At 53.2% G+C, this 27,360-nt stretch overlaps 11 protein-coding genes across 11 annotated transcripts; 6 read left to right on the top strand and 5 right to left on the bottom strand.

The window, feature by feature from the left end:
- Positions 1-38: 38 nt before the first annotated feature.
- BDP55DRAFT_560467 (uncharacterized protein) lies at positions 39-2,192 on the top strand (the record flags this gene model as incomplete). Its single annotated transcript, XM_060569993.1, has 1 exon — positions 39-2,192. One exon carries the CDS (start codon positions 39-41, stop codon positions 2,190-2,192), a length of 2,154 nt encoding a protein of 717 aa, XP_060425406.1.
- A 1,027-nt stretch (positions 2,193-3,219) lies between these two features.
- Positions 3,220-4,446, bottom strand: BDP55DRAFT_696838 (uncharacterized protein; the record flags this gene model as incomplete). Its single annotated transcript, XM_060577612.1, has 1 exon — positions 3,220-4,446. One exon carries the CDS (start codon positions 4,444-4,446, stop codon positions 3,220-3,222), a length of 1,227 nt encoding a protein of 408 aa, XP_060425405.1.
- Positions 4,447-5,172: 726 nt separating this feature from the next.
- Positions 5,173-8,817, top strand: BDP55DRAFT_676083 (SNF2 family domain-containing protein). Its single transcript, XM_060575788.1, has 4 exons — positions 5,173-6,061; positions 6,163-6,476; positions 6,533-8,226; positions 8,283-8,817. Exons 1-4 carry the CDS (start codon positions 5,554-5,556, stop codon positions 8,392-8,394), a joined length of 2,628 nt encoding a protein of 875 aa, XP_060425404.1. The 5' UTR covers positions 5,173-5,553; the 3' UTR covers positions 8,395-8,817.
- A 116-nt stretch (positions 8,818-8,933) lies between these two features.
- Positions 8,934-9,794, bottom strand: BDP55DRAFT_696836 (uncharacterized protein; the record flags this gene model as incomplete). The annotated part of the gene is made up of 4 exons (XM_060577611.1): positions 8,934-8,978; positions 9,006-9,302; positions 9,337-9,355; positions 9,388-9,794. The coding sequence occupies 4 exons, from the start codon at positions 9,792-9,794 to the stop codon at positions 8,934-8,936; spliced, it is 768 nt and encodes a 255-aa protein (XP_060425403.1).
- A 760-nt stretch (positions 9,795-10,554) lies between these two features.
- BDP55DRAFT_294144 (aldo/keto reductase) lies at positions 10,555-12,096 on the top strand. Its single transcript, XM_060566566.1, has 3 exons — positions 10,555-10,870; positions 10,950-11,303; positions 11,390-12,096. The coding sequence occupies exons 1-3, from the start codon at positions 10,761-10,763 to the stop codon at positions 11,964-11,966; spliced, it is 1,041 nt and encodes a 346-aa protein (XP_060425402.1). The 5' UTR covers positions 10,555-10,760; the 3' UTR covers positions 11,967-12,096.
- A 426-nt stretch (positions 12,097-12,522) lies between these two features.
- On the top strand, positions 12,523-13,416 carry BDP55DRAFT_635836 (uncharacterized protein; the record flags this gene model as incomplete). Its single annotated transcript, XM_060572825.1, has 1 exon — positions 12,523-13,416. The coding sequence occupies one exon, from the start codon at positions 12,523-12,525 to the stop codon at positions 13,414-13,416; it is 894 nt and encodes a 297-aa protein (XP_060425401.1).
- A 762-nt stretch (positions 13,417-14,178) lies between these two features.
- BDP55DRAFT_635835 (uncharacterized protein) lies at positions 14,179-16,167 on the top strand (the record flags this gene model as incomplete). Its single annotated transcript, XM_060572824.1, has 1 exon — positions 14,179-16,167. One exon carries the CDS (start codon positions 14,179-14,181, stop codon positions 16,165-16,167), a length of 1,989 nt encoding a protein of 662 aa, XP_060425400.1.
- Positions 16,168-16,192: 25 nt separating this feature from the next.
- On the bottom strand, positions 16,193-17,471 carry BDP55DRAFT_676076 (GINS complex protein-domain-containing protein). Its single transcript, XM_060575787.1, has 2 exons — positions 17,225-17,471; positions 16,193-17,145 (listed from the first exon to the last, which is right to left on the bottom strand). The coding sequence occupies exons 1-2, from the start codon at positions 17,336-17,338 to the stop codon at positions 16,510-16,512; spliced, it is 750 nt and encodes a 249-aa protein (XP_060425399.1). The 5' UTR covers positions 17,339-17,471; the 3' UTR covers positions 16,193-16,509.
- A 3,588-nt stretch (positions 17,472-21,059) lies between these two features.
- Positions 21,060-22,060, bottom strand: BDP55DRAFT_293977 (uncharacterized protein). Its single transcript, XM_060566565.1, has one exon. It carries the CDS (start codon positions 21,903-21,905, stop codon positions 21,252-21,254), a length of 654 nt encoding a protein of 217 aa, XP_060425398.1. The 5' UTR covers positions 21,906-22,060; the 3' UTR covers positions 21,060-21,251.
- A 155-nt stretch (positions 22,061-22,215) lies between these two features.
- On the top strand, positions 22,216-24,406 carry BDP55DRAFT_732255 (uncharacterized protein; the record flags this gene model as incomplete). Its single annotated transcript, XM_060579926.1, has 3 exons — positions 22,216-23,079; positions 23,147-23,739; positions 23,797-24,406. The coding sequence occupies 3 exons, from the start codon at positions 22,216-22,218 to the stop codon at positions 24,404-24,406; spliced, it is 2,067 nt and encodes a 688-aa protein (XP_060425397.1).
- A 61-nt stretch (positions 24,407-24,467) lies between these two features.
- Positions 24,468-26,814, bottom strand: BDP55DRAFT_676056 (NADH:flavin oxidoreductase/NADH oxidase). The gene is made up of 5 exons (XM_060575785.1): positions 26,268-26,814; positions 25,690-26,118; positions 25,425-25,577; positions 24,793-25,348; positions 24,468-24,702 (listed from the first exon to the last, which is right to left on the bottom strand). Exons 1-5 carry the CDS (start codon positions 26,364-26,366, stop codon positions 24,653-24,655), a joined length of 1,287 nt encoding a protein of 428 aa, XP_060425396.1. The 5' UTR covers positions 26,367-26,814; the 3' UTR covers positions 24,468-24,652.
- Positions 26,815-27,360: the final 546 nt, after the last annotated feature.

The raw sequence follows: 27,360 nt of genomic DNA, 5'->3' as shown, positions 1-27,360 counted from the left end.
TACGTCTTCTTCACCACAACCAATTCAACACCGCCGCCATGTCTTCAAAATCCGGGAAAAATGGCAAAGTCACCGACTCTCGTTTCTCCAACTTTGAGACCGACCCCCGGTTTCGACTTCCTTCGAAGAAGCACACCAAAACCAAGATCGATAAACGTTTCGCACACGCACTAAAGGACGAATCCTTCACAGCCGGCCCCAAGGTCGATCGATACGGCCGCAAAGTCAAATCCGACAACAAGAAGAAGGCGCTGAAGAACCTGTACGAGGCAGAGGACGGCGAAGAGGACTCGGACGAGGGCGAGGGCATTGAGGTTGACGCCGACGATGTTGTGCAGCGCGAGCTGGCAAAGGCGGATGCCAAGTACGACCCTGCGCGCGGTGGCGGCTTCTCCGAGTCCGAGTCAGAGTCTGAATCTGAAGATGACGAGTCCGACGAGGAAGAAACGGCCTTGGCTGACCCCAAGGCCTCCGTATCGCGCCTGCGTGACGAAGAGGCTCAGGTCGAGGAGGGCGAGGTCACGAACCGGATAGCGATCGTCAACCTGGACTGGGATAACATCAAGTCGGCCGATCTTTTTGCTCTTTTCCACAGCTTCCTGCCTTCAACCGGCGGGCGCGTCGAAAAGGTTGCGGTCTACCCTAGCGAGTTCGGCAAGGAGCGCATGCAGCGCGAGGAGCTGGAGGGACCCCCGAAGGACATTTTCAAGAAGGATGACTCTGAAGAGGAGAGTGAAGACAGCGAGGAGGAAGACGAGGCGATCAAGAAGGAGCTTTTGGAGGAGGGCGACGCCGACGACTTCGACCATGATGCGCTGCGCAAATACCAGCTGGATCGGCTACGGTACTTCTACGCCATCATGACCGTCTCGGATAAGGCGACGGCGCAGAAGCTCTATGAGGCGACCGATGGCACGGAATATCAGGCTTCATCAAACTTCCTCGACTTGCGGTTCGTCCCTGACGATACTACCTTCGACGACGAACCCAGGGACGAGTGCGACAAGTTGCCGGCGGGATACAAACCTGTCGAGTTCACTACGGACGCCCTGCAGCACTCCAAGGTCAAGCTCACCTGGGACGTCAACCCCGACGATGCCGCCCGCAAGGCCTCCATTAATCGCGCCTTCACCGGAAGTCGCTCGCAGATTGAGGAGAACGACCTGAAGGCCTACCTGGCTAGCGACAGCGAGGAGTCCGGCGATGAGTTTGAGGGCTTCGATGATGAGGAGGCTGCGGAGGAGGAGGAGGAGGAAGCGGCCGAGAAGCCCAAGCTATCCAAGAAGGAGCTCGCCCGTCAAAAGATGCGCGAGGCCCTTGGCCTTGGCGCCGAGGAGGAGAAGAAGGCGTCCAAGAACGCCCCTGTCGGCGAGATGGAGATCACATTCACGCCCGCTCTGACTGAGAGCAAGAAGAACCAGAAGCCCGAGGAGGAAGAAACCACGATTGAAAAGTACCAGCGCAAGGAACGCGAGCGCAAGGAGGCCAAGCGCCAAGCCGCCCGCGCCAGACGCGAGGGCAAGCCCGTCACTTCCGCCACCGACAAGGCCGACGAGGTCGAGGTCGCGAGCGACGACGGCGCAGAGGACCTCGGTTTCGACGACCCCTTCTTCACGACCGACGAGCCGACCAAGACCAAGACCAAAACGTCTGTCCGCAAGGAGGAGCGTCTCGCGAAGCGCGCGGCGCGGGAGGCTGAGGAGAAGGAGAAGGCGGAGCACAAGAAGCAATTGGAGCTCCTTATGGCGGACGACAAGACGGATGCGGCGGAGCACCTGGATCACTTTGACATGAATGAGATTATCAAGGCGGAGAAGGCCAAGAAGAAGAAGGGCAAGGCTGCGAAGCGGTTGGCCAAGAAGGCGGCTGCCGATGGGGAGAAGCTTGGTCTGCAGGAGGACTTCAAGATGGATGTCGGTGACGACCGTTTCAAGGCCGTGTTTGACAGCCACGAGTTTGCGATTGATCCCAGCAACCCCAAGTTCAAGGGCACGGAGGCGATGCAGAAGTTGCTGGAGGAGGGCCGCAAGAAGAGAAAGGCTGGCGGGGATGGGGAGGATGTGCCTGTGGAGAGGGAGGGCAAGAAGGCGAAGAAGGCCAAGAAGGTTGGCGGCGGCGACGATGAGGAGGAGTTGAGCAGGCTTGTTGCGTCGGTGAAGAAGAAGGCGGCGAGCAAGGCTGGCAAGAGGTGATGGTGGTTATTTCTTTGTTCTCGCGCTTTGGTGAATGGTTTGAGGCGTGCTGTGGTCATACCCTAAAATAGAGGTCCTACAAAATTTATTTCAATGTACAAACCACATGTTCATAATTATGGGGGAAAAGAAATGCGCATCAAAGAAGTTGATCGCTTGGTTTTGTGATAATGATTTAAGAGTTGCGTCCATGGGCATCTCATGCCCGCGGAAAGAACCACCCAACTCCCAATTCTTCCTTGACGTTGCTTGACCCTTCCAACTTTCCGTTTTGCTCCCCCTTCGTCAGCAAATGCCTGTCTGTATCTGCAGTCTCATTCTGCTGGCCTATTCACGATAGTCGTAGCTCAAGATCCGAAAAAGACGCGGACGGCAAGTTTGACGAGATGAGGCGTGCCAATTCTGCAAGTGATGAGAAAGTTGTCAAGTGTAGGCTTGGGTCGGGTTGCTCGCATCACGACGAATTTGTCTGCCTGACGTTCGACATCGTGGTCGTTTAGAGGGAGGCCGGTGTGAGGGTCCCACTCCATGTCCTCCTCGTAGATGGAGCCGAGCATGCTTGAGATCCAGAAAAGGTTGGCGAGTATGAGGGTGAGAAGGACGCCTCTTAGGGTAGCTTCGTTGTGTGAGTATGTGGGAGGCATGGTTTGTTTGGGGTGTGGTGATGAGTGCAGAGTTATATCCCGGTTGAAGTCGAATATCGAGTTTGAAGGGTTGAGGAATTGTGAGACGACATTTGTAGTAAAGGCAGGGGCGGGAAGGAGCCAGAAAGAAACGAGGTCTCATGATGTGGCTTGTTCCGAGTACATCAAGTCTTTATGTGGACAGCTGACAGATGATACTGGAGAGGTCGGAATGATAATTACTAGGCAGCGTCACATGGCAGACAACGTAGGCTGACAGGCTGCATAGGTGCTGTGAGAGAAATATAGGTGCATCATGGAATCTGGCTCTATTTTGGATGATTCAGCAGAACATGGCTGCTTTGACTTTTGTCTATCACGACTTGAACAACGATGAAAGAAATTTACCGAACAACAGCATCCTTCAAGCTAGGGACAGTGCAAAGACCGCCAGACTTGGTCTTGAGCTTGCCAAGACCCTGCTTTCCGAGAGCCTCAACGACACCAGCATCGAAGGCAACGGCCAAATCGTCGGTGGTGGTGAAACCGGGCTGGAAAGTCTCCCAGATCTTCTTCTTGGGGTTCAACACACCCTCGGGTTCGCCCTCCCAGCCCTCAAAGTTAATGCGCTCACCTGCCTTGGCATCAGCGGGAGGAGTGACGAGCTCGACGGGTCCCTTGTGGTCATCGACCTCGCCCTCCTTGAGCTTGGGGGAAGCGGCCAGGACCATGGCGCACGACTTGATGCCGCGCATCTTGACGGGCTTCAAGTTGCAAACGACGACGACCTTGCGGCCCTGCATGGACTCGAGGGGCACGAGGCCGTTGAGGCCAGAGCAGACGGTGCGGCAGACCTGGCCCTCGTACTCGGTGGTGTCATCGTTGGGCTCGTCACCGACGGCAATGGTGGAGACGTAGAGGGAGTCGGCTTCGGGGTGCTTGATGGCCTTGAGGATGTGTCCGACACGGAGGTCGATGAGGGCAGGGGAGAGAGGGGCGGCAGCGGGAGCGGCCTTCTGGGGCTTGGGAGCCTTTGCCTTCTTCTCCTTCTTGGGCTGACCCTCTCCGGCACCGACAGCGGCCTTGACCTTGTCCTTGGCCTCAGCGACGACCTCCTTGACCTTTTCGCCAGCGCTCTTGTCCTTCTTGGTCTCCTTGGTGCGGTCGGGCAGAGCAGCCTTGTCATCAGGAGCAGCACCGCCAGCGGCGGCAGCAGCGGCCTTTTCCTTCTTGAGACGCTCCTTCTCGGCCTTGGCGTCAACGGGTGGCTTCACGTAAAGGACCTCGTCGAGGTCAACCTTGACCTTGTCGTCGGCCTTGACATCGGCGGCGAAGGCGGGGAAGTTCTGGACAAAGTCGAGGTGACGAACGATGTTGGGGTAGCCCTTCTCGCCGGTGCGCTGCTCGGGGGACCAGGAGGCGACGAGGGGACGGACGGCGGAGTAGAGGGCGGTATCGGCCTTGCTGGGCTTGGTGCCGAGGAGGGTGGTGCGGGTGCTCAGGTGGGAGTTGAGGGTATCGAGGATGGGGGAGGCCTCGTCAGGCTTGGACTGCTGGAGACGAGTGGCAGTGGTGAGCCATTGCTGGATCTCGGTCTCCTCGTTGGGAGTGTAGGTGGTGTTGGAAGCCATTCTTGCGAATCGGAATGGGGAGATGCTGCGTGAGCTGGGTCGGATAGCGCGTAGTGAAGAAAGCATCAGGTGTGAGTCTGAGGTGGAATTTTTACCTGTGTGGCTCTGCGGGGTAGGTGGCAGCAACGGTGTGGTGGGAGGATTGCCCCTCCACGCCGTTCACCTCAATTGAATGCCTCAGGCTCATCCGATCGGTGCCCGGTGAGAGCTGACCGAGATACCGTTTCGGTGTGCTCAGGTGAGCTTCTCTTTCCGTTAAAGCCGTTTCACCACCTGCAGCTTTGATGCAATTATGTGCTATGTCTGAACATGGAGTTCCATATGCTCATCGTAATCTGTTGATTCACTTTGGCTGTGGCCTATTCTCCTCGCCCTGCTACAAGTTGGAATTATTCTTCGAGACTTAGCCACAATCCATCTTTCTCAGGCTCCTTAAAGGTGAGAATTGCATTGCCATTCGGGTGGCATAACTTTATACATGAAGAGATATGCAAGACAAGGGTCTAAATTGCATCGCTGGGACCCCGATCTCCTCCCGATCCTCGACTTTTTTCATGACGACTGTTGCCTGAAAGATAAAGGGAGAATAAGGGAAGAGGAACCGGGGCTTTAATTGAAACCGACACGAGGTCACGTGCTAGCGCCTTCCCGTCGCGTCGCGCCCCTGCCATTTTCCTTGTCGCCCGGTGATCGCGCCTTTTAGCAGCTGAAGCCCGGCCGTTCCTGCTTCCTGTCTCCTCCCCTTGCCACCAAGTCCTCACTCAAGCATTGTGTGAATCTCAGTCTCTCCTTAACGATTACCTCAGATTGACCTTCACAGCCTCATCTCACCAGCTTCCTCTTCTTGCATCTTCATCTACCTCAATTTTACTATCTAACAATTTCGAGTCTTGGAGGCACAGACCTCAACCGCCAAATTTAGCGTCTCCCCTTGCATCATCGATTTGAAGCACTTTTTGTCTCCCGGATTTCACCACCAACTACGGGTAACATTCACTCACTCACTCACTCCCAGACCCGATATTACCAGGAAGCTATCAGCTTTTACCAAATCCACGACTTTGACTTGACATTCGCTCTCTGGATTCGTCCTCAGCTACTTACAAAATGAGTTCTACGGCCTCGGACGTGGAGTCCATCATGTCCGCCAACCAGCGGCTTGATACGAGTGCACCTTCCTCACCACCCCGGGATGACAGTGTTGAGCCCATGGATTCTGAGTTCGCTATTATAATGAAGGAGGAAGCAAAAGCAAAAGCAGACAACAGCAAGAAAGATAAGGCCGCGCAGAAATCTCAGAATGTGAAGAACCGCCGAAAGCGTAAGAATGAGCTCTCCAAGGAGGAGAAGCTCAAGTTGGCTAAAGAGCTCGATGAATTGCTCAAGAAGTCCCAGGCATTCAGCAAGATGCTTATGGAGAAGACCCAAGCCATGGGTCGGGTTGGCACTAGCTTGGAGGGCGAGGCCTTGGGCGATCACAGCCTGTCCCTCACAGCCCAACCCAAGATCATGAAGGGTGGCACCATGAGAGATTACCAGCTGGAGGGACTTACCTGGATGAGAGAGGTGTGTCTTCAGGGGCTGTCCGGTATACTTGCCGATGAGATGGGACTTGGTAAGTGCCCCTTTGTCGATTGTCTGGCACAACTTACACACCTCTTCCACTGATGGCCAAGATTGCTTTACTTCACAGAAGGCATACTGACTACTTTCTAGGCAAAACTGTTCAGACAATCTCCTTAATTGCCAATCTAAGAGAGGAGAACTACCTTGGTCCCCATCTCATCGTCGCACCTTTGAGCACACTCTCGAACTGGATGGATGAATTTGAGAAGTGGTGTCCCACCCTCCCAGTCGTTCTGTTCCATGGAGATGCCCAAAAGCGCGCCGAGATCAAGAGGAAGCACCTGACACCAAACATGAAGAACGGCAACCCTACCAAGAAGTTCCCTGTGGTGTGCACATCCTACGAGATGGTCCTAAGAGAAAGGGCAACCTTGAGCAAGTTCAACTGGGCTTTCATTATCATTGTGAGTCTTGTTGCCCAACACGCAGGCTATCAAACCTGCTTGCTCACATGCCCTAGGACGAAGGCCACCGCATGAAGAACTTCGAGTCCAAACTGTTCCAAGAATTGGAGACTTTCGCATCCGCGACCCGTATGCTCATTACCGGCACCCCCCTGCAAAACAACCTGAAAGAACTCTGGGCACTTCTCCATTTCTTGCTGCCCATGATCTTCAAGAGCTACGAGGCTTTCGAGGCGTGGTTCGACTTTGATGACCTCCAGGATGAAGAGGGCGCCCAGGAGTTCATTGCCGACCGCGAGAATCAGGAGCTGATCAAGAAGATTCACGTCATCCTTCAGCCGCTCCTTCTTCGTCGCGTCAAGGCGGATGTTGCCGCGCATCTACCGAAGAAGCGAGAGTATGTCCTCTTTGCGCCCATGACAAAGGAGCAAACCGACATGTACAATGCCATCAACGACAAGGATGTCGACACTCGTGCCTTCTTAGAGAAAATGGTCATCGACCGACTAAGTGCCATTGCCCCTCCTGTTAAGAAGGAGAAGGCTGCGGTCCTCGAAATTCCGATCAGAAGCAGTCCTAGAAAGGCGAACAGTGAGGCAGTGCCGGGGACCAAGAAGCCCAATGCGTTCTCGGCAATGATGAACCGGGCTAGAAGCTCATCTTCCAAGCCTCAGGAAGCCGCCAAAGGGACGTCAAAGGCCTCTTCAAAGGCGTCCTCCCGTGCTGACTCCAAGCGCAAGGAAGCGCCTACCCTTGAGACTCCACAATCCAAGAGCTCCAAGTCATCGAGGCAGTCTACACCTTCGACCACGACCAGGAGCCGAGTCACCCGTGGCCGTCGCCGCTATGTCGATTCTGATCCTGATGATGAAGACAAGCTTTCCGATGACGAGTTCGAGGCAAAGCTTGCCAGAGAAGCTGAGGAAGCCGACCAGAAGGACGATGACTCTGCCACCGTTCTTTCCCCCGAGGAACAACACCAGATCAACATTCTCGAGCAGGCCAAGAAGGAGATGTCGACTAAGAAGCTTGGAAACCCAATCATGCAACTTCGTCTTGTGTGCAACTCTCCGCACAACTTCTTCGATCCCTGGGGCTACGAGGGTAGTCCTCCCGTCGACGAGAGTATCGTCACATCGTCTGGAAAGATGTTGATGCTGGATCGCCTCCTTCCCGCCTTGTTTGATAATGGTCATAAGGTATTGATCTTCTCTCAGTTCAAGACCCAGCTTGATATCCTCCAGGACTACTGTGAGCTTCGGAAGTGGAAGGCCTGTCGCTTAGATGGCTCCGTTTCCCAGGAAAGCCGTCGCGACCAAATCAAAGAGTTCAACGAGAATCCCGAGTTCAAGATATTCCTGCTTTCGACACGTGCTGGTGGTCAGGGCATCAACCTCGCGAGTGCTGACACTGTGATCCTCTTCGACAGTGACTGGAACCCGCAGCAGGATCTCCAGGCGCAGGATCGCTGCCACCGAATCGGCCAGACTCGCCCTGTCATTGTGTACCGTCTCGCTACCAAGGGCACCGTTGAGGAGGAGCTTCTCATGAGTGCTGACGCCAAGCGTCGTCTTGAGAAGCTGATCATCAAGAAAGGCTCATTCAAGACGATGGGGCAGAAGATTGACTTGAAGGAGGACCTTGACGGCGAGACGCTCAAGTCGCTGCTGCTGAAGGATGGTCAGATCTTCAAATATTCCGGTGACCACGAGGTTCTCAGCGACAAGGATCTCGATGTTCTATGCAACCGGTAAGACGATCAATCATCGTATTCCTAGATCGGGACATTGCTAACATACTTTACAGAACCGACGAGGCCTACTCCAAGGCAGCTGAGGGCACCGCGAACGCCGACGGCTACAAGGTCATTGAGACCAGCTCCGACGGTATCACTATTGCTGGTCAGTCGACCGCTTAATGTGGTGCAGGCTGTCCCATATTTGCATTCTCGACGTGATATCGGCGACACCGAGAATCGCTCCATATGCCATGTAGACCGCTGTCATGGGAACCCTACCGATGTCGACTGGAAGCCAGCATCACGAGGGATAGTATACCACTGTGAAGAATTGTCCACAAAAAGCTTCATCAGATGAAGTATGAAGGAAGCAAGGAGTGTGGATACTTGCTTACAAAAACCAAATGGTAGCTGCGGATCAAATTACCTTGCTAGAATAGAAGGTCATCCTCACATATCATGTATTCTGGATCGGGTTGGCCTACTCTCTGGATGGCTACCTTTTCCCACTCTTGTACTATTTACCTTTGGCGTTTGATACCCCAGGACTGATCAAACGATTTGCATTAGATAGCTTGAAACAACACCAATACTTGTTCATTATTCTTGGAGCGTGAACCCGTGAAATGTGTGTACGGCACAAGCTACGACTTACTTGAGAGGCGCGAGAAAGGACAAAGCTGCATGAAATGAGCACCCCGGCGGGCATTCTCGGCCTCTTACAAGTTCATATCCTCCCAGACACTCTGCCTAACCACAAGACCCTCAATTCAACGACCAAGTTCGAAGACGAAATCCCCAACGTATAATAGAATTTCTGCGGTTAGATAGACGACGAGACGTTGGAGGTACAGACGAAATGCCTCGACGACCATGGTATAGAGCATGCAAACTAGACTGGTGAAAGCAAAGCCAACGACAAGTTGAAGGAACACCCACTCAGTGCAAAGCAACTTGCGATCGATGGCAGCCACGGTCGTATCAGGGAGCTCTTCGAGACAGACGTGTAGAGCAAGGAGAAACTTCTGGGTTGATTCGCAGGGGTGTCGGGGGATGTAATCCGACACCGCCCATACGAGTCGCGACGTCTTTGCGACAATCCAGCGAAGGACGCGGAAGAACAGGTGCACGGCGATGTGGACTGCCAGGCTGAGAAGCAATGGTATATGCAACATCCCAACGACGAAACCGTAGAGATGGGCGAGGTTATCGAAGTACCTATTGTCAGGGAAGATAATCCAGCATGCAATGATGGGGCCGAAGAGGTTGGGGAAGAGGAAGAAGCTGTGGAGGTAGCCCTCGACGAGCCAGCGATTGAAGGTACCTATCTGCGAGAAGACTTCGTCGTTCCTCTTGATCTCTTGAAACTTGCTTCTGAGGGGCGTCATTACGATGGCAGCGTTGAGTGTGAGAGAGAAGTAGATTGAGGCGGCGGCGAAGACGTGGTACGCCATGGAGAGGTCTGCGCGATAGAAGACGGTTTGGAGGGGGGTTATGAAGAGGGTAAAGATTGCGGCGAGGAGGGAGGGGGGCCACATTGTGCGGAGGGCGAGGGAGAAAGGGTGTGTTAATGTTATCATGTTTGTATTACCTGGCCTTCTAAGTGGGGGTTCATGGGTTGTCTAGGTCTGACGGTCGACTTTGGTCGTGGTTGAGAGTCTGGTATCTGAGTATAGATGGATCTGGATCGTTGGAAAGAGCATGCTACAAGAACTTTCGCTCCTTCGATTGCAGATTGTATCACGTATATGAAATGCCTGTTGACAAAGCATCTAGCCATTGCCTAACCTGAATCTCCTTGGTGTTCAAGCATGAGATCAGAGCAGGCCGGACAAAGCTGTACATGCTCGGGCCCCTGAGATGACCTCTTTGGTGCCCTCGATGAAGGGATGACTGTGTATTTCACAATGCCTCTGGATATCGATGAAACCCTTTCCTTGCTTGAGTAAAGGTTCCCTAAGAGAATGCTGTCGAGGGATACCCACCCGTCCCCGGCAACCCGCCAACATCAGTGACGAGAAAAGTCGGGGAAGATATCGCCGGAGTTACGCGGATGTAGCGGCCGACGCGGCCGCGTGCCCGGATATAAGTATCATTCGCGGTCCAACACCACCGACCTGCTTCTTCATGTAAATCAGCCAATAACTCGATGAATTATGCCAGGATGTTCAAGTTCAATTCGATGCTGAAGCAGTTGGAGGCCTGCATTTGACTAAGCACGAGTCGTTGCTTTTGACACGGAGTCCTTATGCATGCCGTCCAGCACTCTTAGTCCATGCCTGATGCCAGCAATGAGGTCAAGTTTACGGAGTTTAGCTCACAATCTCAGGGATCGTGCAGCTATGGGTCTGCGGATTGTCTCTTCGATGCCAAGGACGAGACCTCGAGCGAGCAATTCTCGCGGGAGGGCAATGGAGTATATAAGCGACCATCGCTGTCAACGACGAAAGGTCTCGTTCTGAAGCAAGCTCAACACTCTCACCAGATCAAGCACCACAGGATCCCAACTACCTTACCTTCGACAGAACAGCACCTGAACCACCAAAATGGCGCCTCCAACAAGCCTTCCCGCTCGCCGCCTTGGCAAGACCGGCCCTGAGATCACCGCCCTCGGTGTAGGACTGATGGGCCTCAGCGTCGCCTACGGTAAACCAGGGTTTGTCAAGCCTCATCCCCTATCAGACCTTTCAACTCGGTCGCCGAGGACAGTTTGACGAACCAGGCATCTTCTATAGATCAGACGAAGAGCGTCTCGCATTCCTCGACCGCGCGTGGGAGCTCGGCGCCACGAACTGGGACACGGCCGACGCCTACGGCGACAACGAGGACCTCATCGGCAAGTGGTTCGCGCTACACCCCGAGCGCCGCGCCGACATCTTCCTGGCGACCAAGTTTGGCTTGCGCGGGGAGATCAGAACCGACGGAACCTACAGCATGACGATCAACAGCTCGCCTAAGTACTGCCGCGAGGCGTGCGAGCGCAGCTTGAAGAGGCTGGGCGTGGAGAGTATTGATCTGTACTACGTCCACCGCCTGGATGAGACTACTCCCATTGAGAAGACGATCGAGGAGATGGTCAAGCTGAAGAAGTGAGTTTGAAAACTTGGAATTATGTTCCTCGAGATGATGCCATGCACTTTTGAGGAGCTTCAGATTGCTGACACATTCCGCGAAGCGAGGGCAAGGTCAAGGCATTTGGCATCTCCGAGTGTTCCTCCAAGACTCTCCGCCGCGCCTACGCCGTCCACCCCATCTCGGCCGTGCAGGTAGAATACAACCCCTGGTCCCTCGAGATCGAAGGCCCCGCCGGCACGGACCTCCTCAAGACGTGCCGTGAGCTCGGCGTCACGACCTTTGCCTACTCGCCGCTCGGCAGAGGCATCATGACGGGCCGGTATAAGTCGGCCGACGACTTCGAAAAGGGCGACTTCCGGCGCCAGATGCCGCGGTTCATGGGTGACAACTTCAAGAAGAACACGCAACTCGTGGAGGAGTTTGCCGCCGTCGGACGCGCGAAGCACGGTTGTTCTGCGGGGCAACTTACGCTTGCTTGGCTGCTTGCGCAGGGCGAGGATGTTATCCCGATTCCTGGAACCAAGAAGATTCAGTATCTGGAGGAGAATATGGATGCGTTGAAGGTTGTGTTGAGTAAGGAGGAGGAGAAGGAACTGAGGGCTTTGGTTGATGCTGCGGATGTGCAAGGTGATCGGGGCGCGGCGTTTGGCAACTACTCTGATTCGCCTGCTCTCTGAGGATGTCTCTCATCGAGGTGATGTCACGAGGGTGACGATGGCGGCGGGGGTGTCTCGGGAGTTGGCGTGGGTCCCCGGCCCCAGCTTCCGAAGCCCCGAAACCTAGGGAAGGGCACCAAGGTCAGTGATCAAAAGCTATTAGATAAACACCATCATCTTGAACCATCGAAAGCTCGACTCTTTTCACTAGACATGTATATTATTGGTACGGAATCCGCTCAAATCATGATGGCGCCGCAGGTAAGGATTCCGCTAAGCCAGTTCCCCTCGGGGAAGGGGGCCGATGCCGGCTCGCTTTCGGAGATCGGTGTGGGTCACCGACACGCCGTTGATAAGTGACTCGGTCGGCGCACGCGCGCTTAGGCCCGTCAATCAGTTGATACCGACGTTTATCTTATCAGTCTGAAGACGGTTCAACAACTGTTGCTTCATGAAATTGCTACTAAATCTCGCCAGACTACCGCTTGATCGTACTCTTGATTTTGGAGGAAGACGAATCTGTTGCCATTCTTAGGGACGATCTTCTTGAAGAATCCGTAACTTCCCATAACCAAGCATGGCAACCATCTACAAGACCGGCGAGGATGCTCGACTGGCATGCCGCTCCGGTACCTTTGCGTCAACCACAGCCGGCCAAGCACCGACATATCTCCAAGCAAACCTCATCGTCCTCCCACGACGATACGCCGATGACTTCCGTCTCCTCTGCCACCGTAACCCAGTACCGTGTCCCCTTCTCGCAGAATCAGTGACTCCCGGCGACTTCAGCAAGCTCAAGTCCTACGTCAGATCACCAGATGGCGAGAAGATTCTCCCCGTGGCGACGAACATTGATCTCCGCCACGACTCGCCCCGATACCGAGTCTACGAGGACAGCAAACATGTCCCAGTCAGCGACATCTGGGAGCCCGTCAACGTGGAGGACAAGTGGCTTGCCGCTGACCACGTGGGCTTCCTGATAGGCTGCTCCTTCAGCTTCGAGAGAGCCCTCAGCGAGTCTGGACTGACACCGCGACACATGACGCATGATCGCAACGTGCCCATGTACCGTACCAACATCCCGCTCTGCGCGGCGGGCGTCTTTAAGGGAGCGACATATGTGGTCTCCATGAGGCCGTACAAGGTGTCGGAGATTGAGAAAGTGAGGGATATCACCAGGCCATTCGTTGCAACACATGGAGAGCCTATCGCGTGGGGATGGGACGGTGCGGAGAGGATTGGCGTCACAGACATCACGAAGCCCCACTGGGGTGATCCAGCCCTACAGCTGGATGGCAAGTCTGTGTTCGGACCCGATGATGAGGAATACGTGCCTGTCTTCTGGGGGTGCGGGGTCACGCCACAAGAAGCTGTGATGAGAGCCGATATAAAGGGCACGGTGATGGGACACGCGCCTGGGCACATGATCATCATGGATGTAAGAGAGGATGAAATCTTCCCAATCTCATAGCGATGAAGAGCTGTGTCAACACCTATGATCATGAGTCGTTCAGGGGACTCTTCAATAGCCATACTTTAACTGAATCTTCTCTCTGGATGAATATGTGTCGAAGGCAGAACGGAGGTAGTAAAATCTGTTTTAAGTCGTGGGTCCCGGGATATCTGGCCGACTTGAACAGATCCAATCGACTGAGACTCATCTCTCTCATCCCGCGATGCAGAAAGGACTCGTGAGCCATCACACCAATTGAACAGGCCGCACTGAAGGCATCTAGATGACCACTACGTATGCGCGAACAGCTAGGGGTCTCATCGTCATCTAGTCAAAGACCTTTGAATTGCCTGGCTTGTGCTTAGAGACAATGTGGCTCAAGTCTAGAAAAGTGCGTGAAAGACGCAAGGAACAAGGAGCCTTGTAAACAAGACAACGCAGATACCCTATGTCAAAGACGTGGAAGATGGATTGAAGAAAATAATGTTACAATGGGCGACAAGACTGCCCAAGAACCTGACCTCTGGTTTATGTATAACTTTGGCATTCTAGAAAAGATGCTGTGTATTCGACTCACAAGAACCCACCGCCAGCATATTCCACCACCTCAAGCAAGCAACTCAACCAGACCTGGTTGATTCTCAACCCAATTTCCAAAACCACATTCCCAACGCCAGTTTCAACCTCCAATCGATTTCAAGAACATCTTCCAGCGCTTTCCCGTGCGGTCCCCATCTTTCATTTACTCTTCAGCGCTGACGTAAATTAGCAAATAATTAGATGGGTCCTAAGAAGAACACCGGCGCTAAATTCCCCCGGAGAGCTCCTGGCCCGGGAGTTACTCGTCGACAGACTCGTGGTCAACGACAAGAGGACCTCTGGGAAGGACTCACCGATAGAGGAGAGGCATATGACGCCCAAGGCAACCATGTGTTAGTGCGCCCGGTGCGCCAGCGTCGAGGCACACAGCAGTTGGCGGCGCATCCTCCCCCTCCCCCTCCACCGCCTCCTCCTTGTCCGCCACGGAGGCCATCCCCACCAATTGCCTCATCGGATGATAAACCTGGTGATAAAGCTGGTGACGAACCTGGGGCTGGACCTGAGGCTGGGCCGGACGAAGAACCTAAGGCTGGACCTGACAATGAATCCGAGAACAGATCTGGTAATGAACCTGATACTGGACCCGGCGATGAATCTGAGGATGGGCCAGATGCTGGACCTGAAAATGCACCTGATGATACTGCAGGTCCTTCATTGGCTCCTACGTCGTCAAAACCCCCTCCGAGAAAGCCCCTCCCAACTGGAAGACCAACGAAGGTCACGATCAAGTTGAACCCATCGAAGTCCACGACGGCGCCAGCTGCAGATACACAAAGCGGTACTGAAAGCGATGATTCAGACTCTCCCGTCGACACATCCGCGGTCGGATCCGACAGCGATGCATCTGACAACGTCAGTGATGAAGAAAGCCCGAAGAAGAGGAAGAAGAAGGGCAAGGGAAAGCAGAAGGCAACAGACAACAAGGCAGACACCGACTCCGAACCTGAACTCAATGAAGTAAGCTCTGAAACTGGGGAGCCCGAAGACGAGGTCAGTCAGAACGACAGTGAGGAGCAGACCGACAGCTCTCGGAGGGACGCAAGCAGTGACCCAGAAGGTTCACAGGATGGCCGCCAGGTTCCAGCCGACGAGGCCACGCCGCCAAGAGAAGCAACTCCCGAGTCGGACGGAGGAAATTTCGGGCACATCTCCACCCCTTCGAAGACACCTCGAGACAGAAAGGGAAGGAAAAGTGATAATCCCATTCCAATAGACGGCGGCGAGTCGGAGCAGAGTGATGTTGACTCTGAAAAACGGAGCGAAGAGTCTCGTCAAGAAGAAGAAGATGGAGAGAATCCTGAGCAAGAGAGGGACGAGGAGTCTAGCCTGTATCCAAGCACTATTGTCCACGATGACAGCGATGATGAAACGGAAATGCTGGTTCATGATAGGCCTGACCCAGACCAAACCATCGACTACGGAGACAACACTCTCAACCTGACGGACTATCCGAGCTCGGTTATCGAAGGTCCCAATCGGAGTGGAGAGTACGACGGGAGCGATGAGGACGGTGACAACGAGTATCGTGACCAAAGTAGTTACGGCAGAGGTGGCTATGGAGACAACGATGATCGCGACGATGATTCTGAGATCCACCTCCCCGACTACACAATGTTCGATCCCGACGAGACCGGGGGTCAGCCTGAAATGGGCCGCGGCCAAGGCAGCGAGTCGAATCTTTCAAGGCAGTCGTCGCCGGGCGGTGTCTCGCCAGGTTTCCCTCGTCACAATCGGTCGCCTAGCCACTCTCCAGACCCATCTGCTGGGGGACAGCAACAGCCGTCTGGCTCGAGCGGTGGGCAGGGCTCTACAGCTCAGAGCCGTCAAAGTGGACAGTCCCGGGTGTCTTCTAGCGGCAACAAGGGCTCGGCGTCAGGAGGTGGAAACGGCTCTGCTGCAACGAAGACGAAGAGTGCCACTTGCAAGAGAGGCAGGCCTGAAGATGTTTTCGCAGACAGCGAAGGCAGGCCACGGAAGCGGCAAAGGGAGGACTTGGGCAAGGCTACAATGCCGACGATGAGCAACAAGATTCGCTGCGGTTACCGGCGTTACCCACGCCCTTTGGAGTCACAACCTCAGACATCAGACAAGCGGGCATCAACCAAGAGACCAAACAGCTCGATTGACGAGACATTAGCGAAGCCTTGGAAGAAGATAAGACTTGTATAAGGGAGAATAGAGAGCTAGAAAATTAGCTGGATGTTTGAATGGCATAGGTATTAGACTCGTAGATTTGGTTCGAATTGACATTGCCCTATTGAAGCATTATTGGGCTAGTGTGAATATGTATCATGAACGCCTATCTTACCACCTGGTGATGCTTCCGGTGTTTAGAACTGATCGGCTGATGGCAGAATCTGGAGCAGATCGTTCGAGATGCTGGGGGTAATCAGCAGAGCGTGGACTGACATGACTTCTTCCGAAAGCCAGTCCGTACGATGGTCGTGGCAGACGCAATCGGCGCATGAGCGCAACTTCTCTTCGTTGTATTGGCGTTGGAAACGCTGGGTATCATAGCATGTCTTCGTCTTCATCATAATCGCCATCCCCGCTGCCTCGTTCCTCCTCTTCCTCACGCCTGCTGGCTTCCGCACTGGCGCCAATCTTCCGTACACCTTCTATGACGCCCAGTAAGAAGCCGCGACTCTCAGCCAGCTCCATCGCTCCAACTCCACGCAAACTCATGACACCGCCTACACCGTCGGAAAGATCCTGCGTACTCTTGCGCATCTTGGCGGATCGCACCTCCTGAAGGTCCTTGAGGAGAGACCTCACCTCAGAAATGGAAGGTATATCGTCGGATGCGTGGGCGAGCAGGACCTCGGCGAGCTCGAACCAGTGGTAGGGGAGCGCATTCGGAGGCGCATCGGCTGTACATGACGGCAGGAACGGCGGTGACAGGGTTTCGTCGAGGGTCGCGCCTAGTCTTCGGGCATTGCCTCTTGCGTCGCCTCGTGCAGGAGGTGGCGGGGGAGCAGAGAAGGCGTCGGGGTTGAGTGTCGTTTCTTGATGTACGATTTTGGCTAGGGAAGTCGGATGGAGCCACTGCGGTGCGACAATATTTGCTCGTCGTTGCTTCTTGAGGAGGAGTGCCAACCAAAGAGGCAAGTCAGCACGTGCCGGGGGTCGCAAGGCTGGAGTTGCACCCTTGGAAAAGCATCGAGAATTAGCAGAAGGATCTATCCGCGACGCGTCGCGGGGTAAATGGAAAGGGGTCCGTTCTTACGCTCAATAGATCGATGGTTTCTAGCCGCTGGCGGGGAACGATTGTGACGAGCTCCATCTCGCATAGGAAAGCCACTTCGGCGGGTACGAGACCCGAGGGGAGAGGCAAAGCCATCGTTAGTTTCGCAAACACCTGTCGCTGCAGCAAGCCCCGTCGAAGTTTGAAGCTGCTGCAAATCGCCTTACTCCAAAGACGCGTCCAGTTTGGCGGTGCGGTACGACGGCGCCGCGGGGTTGCGCACGGAAGCATCCGGCCCGCTTTGGTGGGAGGCTCGGGCTTTTTGACGACAGGGGCCAGGTGCTGATACCGTAGAAACTCGAGCAACTCGAACTTGCGCTAGCCCGTGCCAGCCCTGCTAGCGGCCCACACTAAGCCCTTTCGAGGGATCAGTTTTATCCGATTATATAATCGACTAAACCGTATACGGAAGGCGGTAAGTGATTATTTTCCATTTTTTACTCCTACCTAACTGCCTATTTCTACCGATTATATTACCGATTTGACCACTAATTATACTGTTAATTATACCTCTAATTATACCTCTACCATGGGCCTCGTCGACGTGCCCACGATGCCCTCACGACGGGCCCTTGCCGAGAAGGATTTGAATACGGCAAAAGTGCTAATTATACCTCCAGTAGCTAAGCGCTGCGGGCCTGTTCCTACCCCTATTAAAGACCGGAAATATATACCGTGAAGTGGCTTAATTAAGTGCCGCTAGCACTACTATACCTACGATACTAAAGTCAACGTCCTGATGTTTTTAGAGCATTACCGCGTGAGGAAGTTTGACGAAGAGTCGATTTGCCCCCCGAGGCTGCGCTAGGGCGAGACCGAGCTCCTAGGGATATATAGACGTCCTATATACTAGGAAGCCGTAGATTGGTTCAAAGTCCCTCGAAGTACGGTTATCTCTTGGTATTAGAACCGCGAGTTAATCGTTAATCGGTCCTCTAACTATGCCTACTACCCTTAGTGGCTAGAGCTCGAGATAGCGCTATACGGCGCCTTCCGCTAGCGACGAAGTGAGGGAAAGCTTGTTAGTACTAGTTGGTTTAAAAGGACCGCTAAGCGGATTTTCGCCTAGTAGAACCCGAATAGTAAATATCTTTTTATTTTTTCCCCCGGTTGGTTTCGTGGCTTTTAGAATCGTATGAGAATTACCCGATGTCGATTTACTAAATAGGTAACGAAGTTACCTACTGAGTACTTCAAAGTTGTTAACAGCTTTCTTTCTTTTATCTGACGAGTTAATTAAATGGCCCTGGCTAAGGTGAAGCGGTCTAACGTCGGAGATTTATTCGGAAGTCTAGCCCGTCGATTTCCTAACTTGCGAATTCTTAACCTTGACGAGACCCTAGTTCCTTTCGAATACCTAGACGGTTACATATACGACGACGTCGGGGCTAAAACCGTGGCTGGTAAGAGCGACCGTAGCGGTTGGGGCAAGCGGTAGGCTATATTAATACTTTATATCTTCGCCGACGGTATATAACGAATTAAACCGAAAATAATATTCCACGGCAAGCCCGTAGAGGAAGGGGGTCAATTATGGAAAAAAGAGGGCCTATTATATGTAGAAGGAGTGACAGTTGAGTTCAATAAGACTGCCTACAATAATGAGTACTTGTTTAAAAGATGGATTGAAGAGGAATTGGTAGTGCTGATTAAGGGAGACGAGTACTTATTGGTAATGGATGTTGCTTCCTTTTATAAGATAGATTCTATCCTTACGTTATTACGTTAGCACTATATCACACCCTGCCTTATACCGCTAGGGACTACTTCCCTCCTCTAACCTCTCGATACCGTAGTTAATAAGCCCTTTAAGTAGTGGCTTTCAGAAGTAACCGATGCTTACGTACTCGATGAGGAAGAAAAAGCGCTGAATAAGCAGGAGGAGCTTAAGTGGGAGACGGGTATGAAGAGAATAATGGTCACTAAAATAGTCGAGATGGCAGCTGCTAAATTGGCCTACGAGAAGGGCTCAATGGTCAGCCAGGCCTTCCTGTAGTGCGGAATATCTATTTGGCCCGATGGTAGCTAGGTCGACGAGATCCGGATCAAAGACGTGCCCGCCGAGGCCATTGATTATATTGGGTGGGAGCTTTTTGATGTAGAAGCCTATATTGAGCAGGAGTGTTACGACCCAACACATATGACGAGGCCAGGGTCTCGCCCCACAAGGCCTGCGGCGGCTACCACACCATATATGCGGAGGAACGGATTCAGGGTGACTCCTCTCGGGTCGGAAGAACTATGGACAAGTCACGTGATGATAAGAAGGACCGACGGACGATAAGCGGTCCATGGACAGGACCGACGAGACAAAGGCGGTCCACCCCTGTAGGACCGACATCGTGATATCGGTCCCAACCACAAAGGAACTGTTCAGATAGTATACGGGACTTGTATATAGGATGGACTTGAGCCGGGCTCAAGGACAGACTTTCCATAGCTTCTTCAGCAATCAACTTAGTATCAGATCTTGCGATCACTTTCAGCTATCTTCACTGAGAACCCTTCTGACAAGACTACGATTGATCACCGAAGCCTTACCTACCTCACGACTTACAGACATAGCTTCAGGGAAGCTATCCACGACTACGACACGCTGTTTATTAGTATCGCAGCCTTAACTTCTGCAAACATACTCACTACGACTAGCTGGCCGTAACAAGGAGATGCTGTAAGAGGAGATTCTAGACTTCGCTGTTCTGAACGACGGGTTAGAGTATATTTTCATAGTAGAGGAAGTCCGTGATGGTATTAATGGGTAGTTCGTCGACCTGATAGTCCAACCGCTGTATGAATAGGGGCCCGTTGGAGGTAGTGGGCCAGGGGATAGTCAGGGGCTCGGTTGCTTACGTACGACTGCTTCTAATTGACATTTTTGCCCTTTTTGCTAATTTGATGAGAAAAGCTTAAAACCGATGAGAAAGCTAAAATAATTATTGAATTATATTAATTGTGGGTCCGGCCTCGACGGCGAGCTCTTATTGGTCAGATTGATCGAAATATTAACCTATGCCAAAAATAGGTGGCGGCCGTATTTAACCACTTTAGGCAGTATTACGATTCTGCTAGAGCGCTAGCAGGGCTGGCACGGGCTAGCGCAAGTTCGAGTTGCTCGAGTTTCTACGGTAGCAAAAAGTCAGGGAACCGGGCAGAGATCCACCCTGCGCTAGGCCTTTGACTCCACATATCCCCGGAAGAAGACCCCACTTCCAGCCCGGGTCCTCCGAGCCGTCTACCAGGGTCATGGAGGAGCCCAGCTGTCCAGGACTCCAGGGCGCGATGGGATGAAGATAAGGTAATGCGCCCTACGTAAGGCTGGGCGATATTAATGATTGGCCTGGATGCATAAGGGCTGAGGCTGTCCCTGCCTTGACCAGCTGAACACCTCCGGGCTGGCCAATTCTAGGCGCGTCCGGACCACCGCGGTATAATGTGAAGAGGTGGCACTGCAATGTTGGATGAATCTGGACTCTCCACATATGCTCGTTATTTTTACTTTTTGTGCTACCATATATCATGACCACGCCAAGCTAGAAATGGGCGGACACACCTTTACAAGGGAAGCAACAAATTCTCATCCTCGCCAATCGGCGCTCAATCCGCGCCGCCACGCCAATAGCGCGTGAAAGAGATGGCTATCAGAGCAAGTGCCACAGGTATTGACGTCCCCCGGTCTCTCACCTGAGACACCACCTTAGCTAATCGGCCCTGAGAGATCTGTGTCACCTCATCTACTAGGAAAAGGGGACCTTTGCTCCTCAACGGCTGCAACCCTACAGCTGCAGATCCCTCCTCACTTCTCCTTCCTTCCTCCACGTCGCCTAACCTAACCACTCGAGCCAAAGGTCTCTGAATGTCTGAACTGCTGTCTCGAGCGGGTTGGGCCGGGCCTGTCGTCCCATATAGAGTTCCTTATTGCATTGCCGCTCTGTCACCTGGAAGCTCCATCGACCATCCGGAGGATTATGTCAATGAACTATCCAATCGTTCCCAGCAACGATCTAGATTCCTATTCCGTGGCGGCTGCCGCATGGACGCTCTGGCCTTCCTCCGTGATACTCGGAACCGGACACCGAGAGCAACAGATAGGCCCATCCGGATTCCCACGATCAAACTGATTTATCTTCGAGTCATGATGACGAATCGCTGCATATTCTCCGACTTGCTGTTCAAATGCCGCTAAGCAGGCACGTTGATTCATACGGGAAGAGTCAAGAGCGCAACACGAGTGACGAAGGAAGAGGAAGAAGGAAGAGAGACACACAAGCCCAAAATTGCAAGGGTATTGCAGCGAACATCCGCCGCCCAACCGCTCTAGCCCTTCCTCCGAGTACAGACGACGTGAATACCCCACTGTCATCCTCGACCCTCGGATTGGACCGCCCAGATCCGCCTGTTCGGCCGCAGTCGCCTTGTTTGGAACTTCAGCTGCAGCAGTGAAGGCGGTGGCCCTGACGTGGTCCTCTCCTCTTGGACCTTCCAAGTTCCATCTCCTCCCACACCGAAGTGGAGTTTTTTTTGGTTCTGCTCTCACCATCGCCAGAGGTTTAACATCGATCATCACACGTGGCAACCGACCCTCGTCTTGATCAACGTTCGGAGCCGGTACGGTGATACGGACGAATCCATCACCACTCTTCCCGCTTGGAGGGGCCCTCCCCATTCTTGAGCCCAGCCCACGTTCGGATATGTTGGCAATTTTGGAGCAATTATCAAGCACTCTATTTGGTGCCTTACAATCCCTGACTGTCTAGCTGAGGCTTACTATCCTTCGGGAAATCCGGACCGGCGCCAGACGAGCCTTCTAGGGCTTCGGCGCCGCATCCCTTCCCGAAAGAGACTGCTTGTCCGCCCAATTTTCCCCACCGCCGCCCAAGAGAGCCTCATCGTCAAACTTTTGTCAGCACGCTTGTGGTTTGTCCGAGCAGATAGTCTGCCTTTTCAAGTTTTAGGGATTTTTTCCAACTACAACCATGTCGTCCAATTTGTTGAACTTCAACAAACCATGCAACGGATGTCGACGTCGAAAAGTCCGCTGCGATAAGGCCAAGCCATGCCTCAACTGCGTTCGTCATGGCATTTCTTGTATCTACGACCCCCAGAGGGAGCCCGGTATCCCCAGTCCCGAAAGTCAACAGCAGTTGCAGGAGAGAGTCGACCGACTGGAAAGGGTGATCGAGGAGATGAAGGGCATGTCTGTTCGAGGAGAATCACACAAGGGAACCGGCAGCTCGTTCCCGTCTGCGAGTCCAGCAACAAGTCACTTTGGCGAGTTCTACAACGAACGAGATGAGTCCTTGGCTGGAGATCCTGGGATGCAAGTTTACGACGAAAATGTGTCCTACTATCTTGGCCCGGACTACTGGCTCAACCTCCAAGATGCCGTCTACGAACCAAGATGTCTATTTCGTATCGACTCGGATAAGACGGGCAAGAACCCTGCGAGTCCGTCCTCCTGGCCTATCGGTCGAACACCCGTTCTGGCCGACCTTTCCCATCTACACCTTGAACCCGAAAAAGAAGACATCTTGACCGACCTTTTTCTCGCCCATGTTGAGCCTTACGTCCGGATAGTCCATGAGTCCTACTGGCGGCAGCAAATCACGGACTTCCGAGTGGGCGTCCACAAAATCCCGATAGACGTGGAAGCAAGCATGTTTGCAACTCAAGCCATGACCGTTGCGGCAATGCCGGCAAACCTGATCCAAGAGAGGCTAGGCAAACCGAAGAAAGATCTTCTTCAACACCTGCAGGAAGCTACCCAACTAGCTCTTGAGAGAGCAGACATTTTGCGGAGTAGGAAGGTTTTGGCTTTCTTTGCTCTGCTCTACCATATTGTTCGTTCGACCTCTTTAATCTGTCTTCACTCACGATTTTGAAGATGGTGTTTACTAATTTTCGTAGCAAGCGAAATTCATCACGGGTGATGGAGAAATTGCAGTTTCTCTCCTTGGGCTGGCTGGTCGATTCGGTACAAGACTTGGACTGCACCGAGATCCAAGTCACTACAGCTATTCGCCCTGGATAGCAAATATGAGGCGCCGAGTCTGGACTCACTTCGAAGTCATGGACAACCCGGTGTACAACTTGGAAGGCGCAGAATCCGGCCTGCCATCAATATCCGACGTGCAGCCTGCAAAGAATGCAAACGACAGCCAGTGGATACCAAATCGATTCGCAAAACCAGGTTCTACTCCTCCAGATCAAGATGGAATTACAGACATGTCATTTGTTCTCATACGGCAACATCTGTTCAAGACGATGCAGTCGATAACGCGAAGGAGGAACGATACGAGCCCGGAAGAGCTGAACAGGATTATTGATCAGACCGAGAATTTTATCAAGGCCAAGTTCATATCCCACGTTGACGGTAGCTCTGCAAGCCATGCCATCATTGTGTCATACTTCAGAACAAGTGTGAGGAGCATGCGACTTCTTGTCGAGACGGTTGTGGCTAGACATACAGGGGTTGGTCAAGATGCCGAGTTCCGTTCAGGGTAAGTTAAGACTTAAGAGCAAAGACACATACCATTGCTAACGTTTTGAGATAATAGATTATATCAAGAATGTGTAGAAATCCTGGAGGAAGCTGAGCGCGGAGAAGCAGTGGCTCTTCAAAACCATTGTGGATGGATATACCGATGGCCTACGACCCCCTGCACGATTTCAAACATTCTCATCGGTCTCGCCCAGCAACCCAAACATCCGGTCACGGACCGAGCATGGCGGCAAATGAACATTGTGTTCCGGAGGCACAACAACGAGGACATAAGTATGCGCAAATTTGCTGCTTGGAGGGTCATCGAAGCTCTATGCGACCAGGCTATGCTCTATCACAAGCAGAGATCACACGAAGGGGCATGGTACGCCCAGAGGCTAGACCAAGTCCAGGCCTTGACGACGGCGCAGGGAAAAGCCTCCCTCTCACTGGAAAATGCGACAGTCGACGACATCCTGGGTGACGTGCAAATGTTTGGACAAGATGCCACAGTTTTGGGTGGTCACAGTTATTTTGCAGCACAGCAAGCACTTGAGCCGTTGGGATATCCTCCTTGGAATCAGTCACCAACTGGGCAATCTCACGGTCAAAGTCAAGCGCACCCGCACCCGCACCCGCATCCTCATCCGCATCAAGCGTCGTCTGATGATGGCGAAGACATATGAATTGCGGGTGACGCAATCCGTGGGGACAATGAAACTTCTAGAACGGCGTGAAACAAGGATAGGTCAAAATTCAATCATCATTCAATGATTCAACTCATGGGACTCTATAGAGAGAAAAAAAAAAGAAACTACTACCCGACACCCTGAAGCCGTTCGATCCTATTCTAAAAGACCAAGACCATTCGATCCTCGGAAACGGCACGGAAATGTGGATGAAGCCAAGCCATGATTCCAAGAATTCACAACTCAATGCTTGCTTGGTCTGTGGGTCCTTGTGCGTCCGAAAGGCCAACCGTCTGAGAACATGAGTTTAGCCAAAGTCTAATTTATGGAGAAAAGAAAACGCTCTTTGGGATTGGAGAAAATGGAGAGAATCTTCAACTCACATTGACTAGGAGCATGGACGTCAATGTCCAACTCGTCAGCCCAAGTCCATACCAGGTTAGGGTCTTTGAGAAACGCCCGGCCCACGAGGACGGCGTCTGCCTGGCCGTCCGCCAAGACTTCCGTGGCGTCCTTCCCCGTCGCGATGCCGCCGACGGATCCAACCAGGGTGCCGGTGCCCTCAACGGCTTTCCGGATAGCTTCCGCTATATAGGCCTGGTACTTGGGTCCTGGAACGACCTTCATTCTCGCATCTTGCCCGCCAGCGGAGATATCGAGAAAATCCGCCCCCTTGTTAGCGAGGATCTTGGCGAGTTTCTGGGCTTGAGGGATGTCCCACTGGGGTATCGAAGGGTCGAATTCCAGATAGTCGGTGCCGGCGAGACGCACCAGAACCGGATAGTCCTCGGGCACGTTGGCGCGTGTCAGTTCTGTCAGCTCGACCAGCAGACGGGAACGGTTCTCGAAGCTGCCACCGTACTGGTCGGTTCTCTTGTTGGACGTGGGCGAGAGAAAGTTATTGATCAGGTACCCATGGGCGGCATGGATCTCGATGGTCTGCAGAATAATTTAACAGCTGGAAACAAAACAAAAAATAACAGTAATAACTGAGCCCCCCGGCAATGAAACTTACGTCGTATCCGACTTTGACAGCACGCTTAACGGCATCAACCCATTTCGCTTTCACAGTCTCAATGTCCTTCAAGGTCATTTCTTTGGGAACGTAGGTGTCATCACTGTACGCTACGGCAGAGGGTCCGTAGACGTCCTCGGGCCATCCACGACCCTGTAAAAAATGTGTGTTAGCTGTTGTGCTGATCACTGTTCAACGTGCAAGTGTGTCTGAGACCAGGAGGTCTCTAGAGAGTACGGATACGGGGTTCAGAACGCCAAGGTACCTTTTCGCCTGCCACCGCCTTACGGTCAATCCACGGCGCAACGGTGCTCGCTTTCCGGCCGGCATGGCCAATCTGGGCACCAATGTGCCCTCCCTGGCTGTGGACAAAGTCAATGACCTCCTTAGCGGCGACCAGCTGCGAGTCATCCCAGATTCCCAGGTCCTCGGGCGAGATGCGGCCCTCGGGCACTATGGCCTGGACCTCCGTCAGAACAAGCCCGGCGCCGCGGACCGCATAGCTCTGGAGGTGCGTCTTGTGCCATGCCGTCATGTGCCCTTTGTCGGCAGAGTACTGGCACATGGGCGACACGATGATGCGGTTGTGCAGCGTCAGGCCGCGAATCTTGAGCGGCGAGAAGAGCGTGCCATCTGGCTGAGGGTCCCTGGCGGTCCCGGCGGCTGGGTCCTGGATGGGAGTGAAGTAGGGAACCTTTCATCCGGGCTAATCAGTACGGCACTGTGAGGCAGTGGTCTCGCGGAGGCTTTTCCCGCGGTGCGGTCACCGTCTCAGTGCTGTCTGGCAGCACCGGCAGCCCACAGGATGAACGCCTCTCGCTGTGCTGGGGGTAGGGGTCTTACATTTTTGGCTCCCTCGTTGATCAAGCCGGGGTCTGAGACTTGCAATGCACCGGGAACTGGCGCCTGGTCTGCGGCCAGCGGAGCTTCGACTTTGGTCATTTTGTTGAGTGGGGATTATGTTATATCTGGCTTTGCAATCGGGATATGAATTTACGGATATTGTTTCCTCTGTCCGTGCTTATTGTGAACGGTAAACCTTGACGGAGAGATCAAGAAGCACTGGACTTTATATGGAAGACTCTATATGGGCGTAGTGTGTTCAATATCGTACATCTCAAAACATCAGGAACATTCAAATGTCGGCGAGAAAGGACGAACTGTTGAGCCGCTCGGTGCTGAGTAATTGCCGTCATTGTGCACAAAGACGCAAGTCGGTGGTTCGCTGAGAAATCGGCTTGACTCACTGCTGCTTGCGCTGCTTGTGACACCGATATGTACCTCGACTGTTGGCTAAGACCATACCGTTTTCGACTGGTGGCTTTGTACTACACTGATGACTGCATAAGGCGCTCCAATTGTGCAAACAGTATTACAAAGGTGAGAGGGCACTTGTTAGTTAGGCTACATTATCAACTTATTCTACCTACTTTACGGAGTACACTGACAGAATGCAAGTAAAACCCGTTGCTCTCGCGCCTTCGTTACCTATTTCGTGCGCGATGGCGAAGTTCGTGCGGGTCGTCTGAGATGTTTTGCCTCTCTGGCACCAGCCGGTAATTGAAAAATTGTCTCAAAACTGTGAGATGCCGTAGTGCCTGTTACTGAGTGGCCGGTCCGTCAGGCCATCGCTGACCAAGGTCTGCATGCCAGTCTGCTAGAAGGATCCGAACCCCTGCCGACACGCGGTCTAATGTTGCTCACGGTGGTCTCGCCGACTCGCCGACACGGCGGATACCACCCTAGGACACGGCCACAAACCCCAAGCGGCATCGATTTGGTCTCCGGTCGTGGGGCTAGCGGCTCATTGTCGGTTATTCCATGGCCATTCTTCCATTGCTCTCTACCTTGATGACGGTGTCGGGCGTTGTTCTCTTCGTTATGCCCCTATTTAGTTGTGGCTACAGCTGAGCGCCGAGGCTCGGTTAATTTTGGC

The sequence above is a fragment of the Colletotrichum godetiae genome (assembly GCF_030913485.1).
Source record: "Colletotrichum godetiae strain CBS 193.32 chromosome Unknown BDP55scaffold_47, whole genome shotgun sequence".
In the NCBI taxonomy this organism is placed as follows: Eukaryota; Fungi; Ascomycota; class Sordariomycetes; order Glomerellales; family Glomerellaceae; genus Colletotrichum; species Colletotrichum godetiae.
Note: the sequence above shows the minus strand (reverse complement) of the source record. Positions and strands in the feature narration are given on the sequence as shown.